This window comes from Photinus pyralis, unplaced genomic scaffold (genome assembly GCF_008802855.1).
Source record: "Photinus pyralis isolate 1611_PpyrPB1 unplaced genomic scaffold, Ppyr1.3 Ppyr1.4_LG3b, whole genome shotgun sequence".
Classification (NCBI taxonomy): domain Eukaryota; kingdom Metazoa; phylum Arthropoda; class Insecta; order Coleoptera; family Lampyridae; genus Photinus; species Photinus pyralis.
The window spans coordinates 915,175-925,317 of NW_022170510.1; the positions used below are offsets into that span (position 1 = coordinate 915,175).

The 10,143-nt window shown below is 37.6% G+C and overlaps 1 protein-coding gene and 1 long non-coding RNA gene across 3 annotated transcripts in view; one reads left to right on the plus strand and one right to left on the minus strand.

The window, feature by feature from the left end:
- The window catches only part of LOC116166700 (protein O-mannosyl-transferase TMTC1-like), a 435,955-nt gene extending 427,002 nt beyond the window's left edge, over positions 1 to 8,953 (minus strand). For both annotated transcript variants that reach the window (XM_031481777.1, XM_031481778.1), the window contains exons 1-4: positions 8,830 to 8,953; positions 8,616 to 8,780; positions 8,448 to 8,561; positions 8,253 to 8,396 (exon numbers count right to left, since the gene is read on the minus strand). In XM_031481777.1, the coding sequence (XP_031337637.1) occupies positions 8,253 to 8,396; positions 8,448 to 8,561; positions 8,616 to 8,780; positions 8,830 to 8,888 (482 nt within the window). In that variant the 5' untranslated portion in view covers positions 8,889 to 8,953. The remainder of the gene's footprint in view (positions 1 to 8,252; positions 8,397 to 8,447; positions 8,562 to 8,615; positions 8,781 to 8,829) is intronic.
- Positions 6,789 to 7,805, plus strand: LOC116166709. The gene is made up of 3 exons (XR_004144391.1): positions 6,789 to 7,430; positions 7,490 to 7,720; positions 7,772 to 7,805. It is a non-coding gene; the product is annotated as an uncharacterized LOC116166709 (long non-coding RNA).
- Positions 8,954 to 10,143: the final 1,190 nt, after the last annotated feature.

Sequence of the window (10,143 nt, forward strand, 5' to 3'; positions counted from 1 at the left end):
CTAGGGTCCCTGGTTCGAATCCGGGTTCGGGCATGGCATGGATATTTGTAAAAGTGGGTTGGGTTGGTAGAGCAGCCTTGGTTGAAACCCCGCCCACTCAAAAATTAAGGCAAAATAAAAATAAAAATTATTTGTATGGGAACGGCGACAAATTAAAACAATTTCATTTTCCTGCTATTCCCAATTCCAATAAATATTTTCGCAGCGAGAATTTTTGTAACGAAGCGCTTCACATTTACATAGCCTCTATATACCGGGTGTTCATCTACAGAGTGATCACTAAAACTGGTAATTTCCAGACGGAAAACGGGTGCATTGTTACATGTGAACGCAGAAGTTTCGTTGAAAGCTGGCTGAATTAACCAGATGCCGCATGGATAATCCGCTGCCCGAATAAATCGCGCACGGATAATCGGGGTTCTGCTGAATTTAGAACTATAGATAAATTATTCAGAATTTTTTCCGGGGAATATGCGACGAACAAATGGCTTTAAGAAAATGAAACAATGTAATTAGTGAAATCAAAATTAAGATTTAATGAGCGGAAACAAAAATAAATTACAACTCATTTGGGTTCACAGCACATCAGCGGAAATGTAGAGGTATGCGGCGGTCACCACGATGTGGTGTTGGCGGAACGGACAGACGGACAGACTCGAGCGCCACCAGAAGATTAACCGCTTGCTTCTGCCTAAGGTCGGCGATTTCAGAGCGGTATCGGAGGTTTACCACAATCGGTAGAATCAGCTTAGTCTAGAAATCGGCGGGTGGTTGCGTTCAGGGGAGCAAGTAAAACAGAATGGGGTTTACAATATAGTTGAATTCCGCAGTTCTAATTTAATAAGCGTGTACTTGAAACCATAAAACATTTTTGTGGACAGTAAAAGTTTATTTAAAAATAGAGGCTGATTAGCAAAAAAAATATTGAACATGTGCGGTTTTAAGGGTTTATTCCAAACGATATGATTATAGCGGGCTCTGTGACTTAATAAGCTCGACCAATCAGCTCCTAGAACCACTCAGATGACATAACGACTTGGCAATATTGCAGGAGAATGTCATTTGTAACTTACGTCACCTGTCACAGGCACTTGTCACTTGTTCACTTTCGCGCTAGACGCAGTTAAACAAGTGTCTTAAAACGTCAAATCCGACAAACGTCAGACCCTCGCGCAAGGTTGCCGGCTCACTTCTACGTGATTGGTTGTAGGTTTGTGACGTATTTAGACTGAAGCGTTTCAAATTCGTACTAAAAACACAGCTTTTCAATAGTTTATTTTGGGTTTATTTTACTCGCAAATAAAAATTGAGGACTCACGGGTCTTTTTATTTTTAATATACTTTGTAGATCAGAAATAAAAAATGAAGCCGGGATGCGCCCATTACCGCACACGAACACGGTAGCGATTGCCCTAACGGGAACTCAAGCAACAATGCATAAATTAATTAGTGGTAGCTACGGGAAATCAAATGCAGGAACCGCAAAGCATTACCCCTTCTTTAATTAATGCAATGTATCGCTTATCTTTAAAATTAAAAGGAGCAGAATAAAATATTGTCGATAGGTGCAAAAAAGAGATCTCTGAATTAAGGGTTATATAAACTTCACATAATTGTATTCGTAATAAAAAATGTTACTCAATACAGTATGTACTTTTTTACGGACCATATAACAAAACAAACTTGCGAATGATTTCTCCGATACAAAAAGTGGCAATGAGAAAGCGTTTTTTAATTTTTTTTCTATATGTTAAAATTGAATAAAAATGGAATCGGCAAATTTCGGTTTTTCTAGAATATCTTCGGAAGTAATCGGACTGGTTTTCTTTAAAGCACGATAATGACTCTTTAATTATGTAGCTTTTCTATAATATCGTCGCATCCTCTATCGTTTCAGAGTTCCCCATGACAGACATCCTTTTCTTGAACACATTGTATAATACAGCAACTTTTTTACCTTCCATTTCCAACTCTTAAAAGAGATGAATAAATAGTTCTAGAACAACACTTTTCGTAAAGAAGCGTCTTTAGATACCGGGTGTTCATTAAAGCTGGCAAACTCCAAAATGTACAGCGCGTTAATTAATGCTGATCTGAAAACTGAGTGCTTCGTTACAAACGAATCAGAAGTTTCAATTATTGAAAAATTCCACTTCGAAAGCGAAAGTTTTAAGAAACAAATTTAATCAGTTTCGGTTTGGATCTGTAGTACGCTTTTAATAAATTATATTGTGAGAAGGGAACGTTAGTCAAAGCAGACGATAAAAGTAGACAGATCAATGCCTGATCAATTGCACAAGATGGGGTAACTGTACAAAAAATCCAAAAAGTGGATTTCAGAAAACGCCATAATTAAGGTAACGAAATTCTTTTTGGTTTGTATTCAAATTTACTATCGGTTCTATTTAATAAATTGCATTAAATTGTATTGAAAGTGATCGGAAAGAATCGATCTTTGTAAATTGGCGGAATGGAGCAAAATTGTATCGCATACAATAGTTATATGTGAACTTATTTCGAAGGAATTTTGAATTTTTCATTTATTTGTCAATTAAAATCCGGACATTCCTATAAATGTTTTGTAAAAAAATGCCATATTTATCGTTGTTCCGTTTGTTAAATAAATCTAAAAATTACATTTCGGTGTTCGTTATATGGTAACTCTTTCTATCTACCTTTTGCGCTGACAATCTACTAACTTCAGTTGTTTGGTAGAAGTCGCTTTAATAATTAATTTAAATTTACTTTTGGAGTAAACAAAGGATGGATTTGAGTAATTTACTTTGATTTTCATTCGGGAAAGTTCGTATGCAATCTAAATGTTTTCATCGCGAATTTACATCGAATGGATTTTCCGCAATAATTTTTATTTTTTATTTTTTATTTTTTTTTAATGAGGGTTCGACAGCTAAGGTCATATCCCCTTTTAATTCTCATCTATGTTACCACACATCTAAATTTTCCCATACACTTCAATACTTTTCAAGAAATTCAATAAATTTCTAGCTTTATCCCAGCTGGTAAAATTCTGATTATAATTTGGCATAATACTATGTGTTACACGCTCATTACAGAATACTGGACAGTCCTTTATTATATGGGCCACCGTGAGGGCCATCCTACATCGATTGCACTGTCGGGGATTAGTACGATTCAGTAGATGTTCGTGGGTTATTTGAATGTGCCCTATTCTCAGACGATGCATCTTTACACTCTCTTCTCTAGTTGCGCCTGGCAGTGTAAACATTCCCTTTGCGATGGGTTTTATTTGTGAAAGGTGAGTATTTGTTGCTGTCCATTTTTCTTGCGATTCCGTGTGGCATTCGTTTTTCAGGTATTTCCCGAGGTCATATGGAGCAGCAAGATTGACTTCCACCTGCTCCACAAGTGCCGCCTGATAGGCAGCGCTATTCGCTTGTTCGTTGCCTTCAATACCCACATGGCTTGGAACCCATATACACGTAAGTACTTTCCCTTGTGCGAGGATACTATTTAAGGCAGACTGACATATTATATTCATAGCGTTATGTGAATAAATTTCCGAAAGATCATGCAATACATTAGCGCAATCGGTGACGATTATGAACCTGCTATTATTTGCCATGGAACAATACAGGATCGCTTGCCATAATGCATATTGTTCAGCGAAATGGATGGACGATATGGTATTCAATCTCCACTTATATGCTGCACCTTCGGTGACTATGGCACTACCCGTCCCATTTATAGTTTTTGATCCGTCCGTATATATTACCTGGTATGATGGATATTGGCTAAGGATGGTCTCAAATTCCTGTAGGTAAGTGTCGCATTTTGTAATTTCTTTTTTGTGCCTCATGAGATCTTTTATTATGTTTATTTTCGGTATCACCCATGGTGTAACTTCCCATATCCTCTCATCCAACAAATTTGGAAGGACTACTCCCCTCTGATCGAAATACTCCTTGTGCCTAATATAAGCTGGTCGAGTAATGGTAGGTGCTGACCTGTACGATTGTACGTCTACATTAAACAGCTCATTATTAGGGTGTAAGGGTAGCGATGAAACTTTCGCAAAATAACGAGCAGTTAGCTGTTTCCGTCTTATTTCTAAAGGCAGTAATCCAGATTCACAATATAAGCTGAATACCAGACTTGTAGGGAAGGCTCCAAGGCAATACCTTATGGCGGCATTGTGTATCTTATTTAACGTCGTAAGTAGCGATTTTCGCGCCGATGAGTATGCTATGCAGCCATAGTCAATCTGCGATAAAATTAAGGCCTGATATATTTTTATGAGGCATTTAGGTTCTGCACCCCATTTAGTGTGTGCCAACACTTTAATGATATTAAGGCTTCGCATGGTTTTATTTTTAAGTGCCTCTATGTGTGTTTTCCAATTCAGAGTATTATCAAACGTAAGCCCCAAGAATTTTGCAGTACCAGAGCATGTTATTGGATCGCCTGCCAAAAATAATACCGGGTCATAATGTGGTTTTCGGAGTCTGCAAAAGTGCACACACTGAGTCTTCTCTCTGGAAAAACTCAGGCCAACATTGTTACCATTTTGATTTATTTGGTCTATCGCGGGTTGGAGTTTACGACTTATTTTCCCAATAGTCTTGCCAGAATAGAATATGGCGATATCATCAACGTACATAGGATATGGATATATCATTGACAACATTCTTTGTAATATCATTAATTGCAATGGCAAATAGTGTGCAACTTAAGGTAGATCCTTGGACACTCCGTTTTCTACAATTTTAATGTCCGAGAATTTATCACCTATTCTCACCCGAAATCGTCTATTATTTAGAAATGACTTTACTAGTAATGGTAAATTGCCTTTCATGTTTAAATGGGAAAGCTTTTCCAGAATATCATGTCTCCAAACCATATCGTAAGCTCCCTTAATATCAAAAAAGACAGCCACCAAGTGATTTCTTTTTCGAAAAGATTCTTGAATAGCATATTCAAAAAGAACAAGGTGATCAGTGGTTGATCTGTGCCTCCTGAAGCCCGCCTGGTATGGTACCAGGACACCATGTTTTTCCAGATACCACTGCAGCCTATTATTTATCATTCTTTCCCACAATTTACCCATACAAGAGGTGAGGCTGATTGGATGATAGCTCGCTGAATTCAGGGGATTTTTCCCAGGTTTGAGGATAGGTACTACTACTGCCTCCTTCCACTCATCAGGGTAAGTGTGTTCATCCCATAGCTTATTATATAGCTGCAACAATAACATTTTAATTTCCGGTGTGCGATTTAGTAGCATGTCATAGGAAACCATATCATGTCCCGGTGCTGTTTTTTGCTATGTCTTAGGGCAAACTCAAGTTCATCAATAGTAAACGGCAGATTATATTCTAGATCACTAGTAGCTTCAAAGTGAAATTCCCTTTCTCTCCCGTTTTTAGTGATAGCAAAGTTAGCTGGATAATTAGCAGAACTACTAGCATTGGCAAACTGGAGAGCCATCACGTTAGCAATCTCAACCGGATCTTCCGTAATTTGGTTTAGATGGGTTTGTATGGGATAGATTGATTGACTTTTATATTTACCATTATTTGATTTGATCTTTTTCCAGGTGTTGCTGATATCTGAGCTTGCCGAGATTGTGGATGTATAACGATTCCAGCTTTGTCGCTTACTCTCAAGTACAACCCGTCTGCTATTAGCGCTAGCTCTCTTAAATGCTATATGGTTGTCAATCGTTGGTTGCCTTCGGTATTTCCTAAATGCCTTCTTTTTCCTATTGATTGCTACTTCAACCTCACGATTCCACCAAGGAATAGGCGTCTTAACCGGCTTATTACCGGACCCAGGTATACTTTGTTCTGCCGCGCTAAATATGGAACTCGTTACTGCACCAACACTAATATCACCAGGGGCCACGAGGTTCTGTCGAAACATTGGCCAATTCGCATTATCAATTCTGAATCTGCTGACTACTGCTCGATCAGGCACAGAAGTATCCGTCTCAATAGTAATTGGAAAATGGTCACTATTGTGTAGATCATCAACGACATTCCATACAAGTCGGGGTACTAGTGTTGGCGTTATCAAGGTTAAGTCAAGGACGTCAAATGAATTTGAACGTGTATTATGATATGTCGATGATCCATTATTAAGGATGACTATGTTGTCCCTGATAAGCCAATCTTCAATGGCGAGCCCTTTGGCGTCGTTCTTTGTTGATCCCCATAGTCTATTGTGTACATTGAAATCTCCAGCCACTAGAAACGGGACAGGGAGTTGATCCACAATGTGCACAAGATCCGCAACTTCCCAATTCCCATCAGGAAGGTAGATGTTGCAGACGGTAATCTTCATAGGCGCACTCATTTTAATGGCTACTGCTTGTAATCGAGTGTTTAATATCAGTTGGTCACAGTGTACGCCGTTTCTAGTGACTATAGCGACACCACCCGATGCCCTTTGTGGGTTATTAAAATCCTTACGAACAATGTCGTATCCTCGAAGAGAGTACGGTTGGTTTATGTTAAAATGCGTTTCTTGGAGACAAATACACATGGGGTTCAGTTTGTGTAGGAGCATTTTTAAATCTGTGTATTTTTTCACTAAACCTCTACAATTCCATTGGAGGATGCAATTTTTTTGCTCGAACGACATGGATAGTTATGATTTTAAATTCATGTTAAGGTAAAAATGCTCACGCGTGAATAAATAAAGTATAAATAATATGTGGACTATACAAACATAAATGTCACACATAAACAAATAAAATTTGGTGTAAATAGTTGCACTATACGGCTATACAAATATAAATATATCACAGTTTTTGATCACAGATATTATCACGAGATGGTCTTTTTGGGACATCACTATAAGTATCACAGCTCATTTCCGTCTCACTAGGTGCCGATTGCCTACTGGCTCCCGCCTGACTACTGGCCTTCCTTGGCTTGCCTTTTGGCCACCCCTTTTTTTCCTAGGATTCTTGGCCTCTGCTAAGGCCGTTTCGTCTACAGACTCGATACTCGTAGATTTAGCTCTGGCTAAAGAGGTTTTACGTTTGGCACCCCTGGACTCATCATCCATTGCTTCCGGTGGGTGGTGCACTTTAGTTGGCAGTACTAGTCTTAACAGAGACTCATTTATGTGATTCATCATTGTGGAGTTTTGATTTCCTCGCTAACTATTTTTTTAATTTCAGGAACAATATTCGTTTAACTGTAGGTGGTTGGTGGTGCAGCTACAGTTGAGTAGAGGTTACCTGTAGTAACACCACTATCAGCTAACCTTCTCGCTTCCGGGTATGTAACTCTTCGAGTAACTACTGAATTGTATACGAAAAGAAGGTTACTTAGGCTTCGATTTGAGTTATTGACTGCCTCAAAACCGCCAAAAATACTTTTTTATTATACCTGTGACGTTGATCCTTGTTTCCTAGCTTTTGAGAACTGGAATATTATCTGAACGTAAGATGCTGCCGCTCTCTGTACTATAATGTGTGTTTGTCTATCTTTTTTGTTTATAGTCACCTACGCCCTTAAAAATACACATCGTTTGATTCATTGTGATATTCCAATTGATGCCATTATCACCGCTATCTTCAGCAAAAAAGTAAAGCATAAGCTAGTGTAAATTAAAGAAAACAAGAGTCACGTAAAATCAGCATATAAGGATTGACCATTTTTCACTTCAAATCAATTGCATTCAACAGCGAAAAAGGAAATGAATAAGCAAAAATGTTTGCAACAAACAATAAGTATAAAAAGCAACAAAACAACGCTTTTTTTTAACTTCCTGTATATTTCAGGATAATGCGAAAATTCGAAACGGCTTAATCCCCGCAAAACGTCGGAGATAGTTTTTCCATACTAACGGATATAACATGTTAATCCTTTCCTGAAAATATATCACGGGACATGTTTTACGACAACAAAAATGTAATAAATTGTTGGATATTTAATTCGATATAATGGAACATCCGTGTCGTGTTACATAAATATGTAAAATTGGTGTTTTATATAAATTTGAACAGACAATTTTTCAAAAGGACTCCATGTACTTGACGTATAACGGAAACGGAAATGTGACTGATTGCATGCGGAAACCATTTAAACTCGTTTTTCAATATTAAACCCAGCAATTACTTTACAAATTTGTGTTAAAATGAGATATGAAGCTTTCTACACGACTATATACAGCGAAAATTACTTACATAAAAGAAGATTAAATGTTATATGTCTGTGAGTGATTAACATTTTTATTATCCAAGGGAACGTTAAAATATCTACCTATAAAGTTGACCCAAGTTGTAGTGTGCGTTTACGTGGTCAGCAGAATAACGAATTGCCGCCAGAAAGTGTTCCTCCGCTTCTGCTTCATTGGATATTAATGTTCCTAAGTTATTATGGGCACTTGCATACATGGGCCATAACCTAAAATAGGGCCAAATGATTAGAAAGTGATGTAGGTACAGGTTTACATACCTCAGTGCGACATTATAATGCGCTATTGCCAATTCAGGTCTTGCCGTGTCTCTGAGAAAGTTCCCATAATTGTAATGCATCTTCGCATTGTGGGGGAGTGTTAACAATCCAGCTCTACATTCAGAAATGCGACATTATTATGTTACTATTTTGCAATGTTATACGTACCGCAGCAACGACTCTCTGGAGCGCCAATCCCTATTTCTAATAACTACCCTAAACGAACTTGTGATTAATAGTAAAATTGTTAATCCCACAATTGTTTGGCGATGTCGAATGTGGGCATTCCAAAGTAATTGTATTCCGTATACTATTAGCAATACACATCCCAAACTAGAACATCAAAGGATAGTAATTTAATCGATCTACAAGAAATAATTACCTCGGAATGTACAGAACTCGTTCAGCTATAACAAACCCCACTGTTACGAGGAGATTCATCGCTGGAAGGAAGGGTAGCACCAACAACAGCAATCCCAACACTAGCGGTATATGCTTCTGATTCTGTAAAAGCAACAGTTTCACTTTGAATAATGTATTGAGATATACAATAAACTACATTCCATTAATTTAACAGCTTTGTAATCTTATTTACTTTCTCATAAGTTAAAGGCAACATATTCCAAAAGAAGCTATTTAATTAAGATATAATTTCTTTAACTGGCAATCTTGTTTACGATCTAAATTGCTAAATGCCAGAGTTTCGTGCCTTTCTACAATTCCTTGCTTAAGATAACACATTTAGGAAATGAACAAATTGGGGCGATGCCAAGGAACAACTGAAAATACCAACGCCTCCTATTGTTCGTGGGTTGAAAAACAATCGCAAGTAATGGGTTCAAAATTATTATACATTAGTTAGTTCCGACATAGAGTTGTAGCGAGTTCAATGGAACAGTAACTGGCAACCGTCACAGACACTTGCCATTAAACGAAAGAAAATCAAACTTTATGTTACCTACAATGGAATTATTTGTGCGGCCTGTCGTTATTGGGAGGTAAGAATGGGGAAGTACTGTACTTTTGTGTTTTATAGCTCACATTAGGGGATAAGTATTTATACTGCAACGTAAACTATGTTCGTTTCTTTCAGCCGTTTTAGATGTACTTTTGGAATAATTCATGGGAGACTCACCTCGTTCGAAATACGAAACTATTCTTCTTGTACCGGAAGAATATTTTCGAATATTTGGCCGGCACAATCCAATATGCATCGAGCACAAATCGTTACAGTAGTAAAGGAATTTGTACGTTAAAAAAACCGAGGGGCTGAGAGTCAAATTGGCCCCCGTGTTTCAATTTAAGGAAAAATGATGTTCCAGATCAGCGCAAATTAAAATCGAATCAGCACAATTTAGCACAACTCTAGCACTATATAAAAATGGCCATTACACTTTTTTTTTTAATTACGTGGGCTAACTTGATGGAGCTTATTTTTAAGGGCGAACTTTCTTTGGGAGTGAAAAGCAGATTTATTTGTAGCATGTACCGGGGTTTTGGTTTTTGTAAATGGGGTTACCCGTACAAAAAAAAACAATGCCGCAAATGAGAGCGAGCCACCGTGTAGTGTAAAAATACGTGTTGTTAACGTAATTTCTGTATAACGTTCAGAAATATCAATCAGGACATTCTGTATGTAACATAATTCAAGTTATTTCATAATTTCTTTACTTTCAAATAGACAAATAATTGGAAA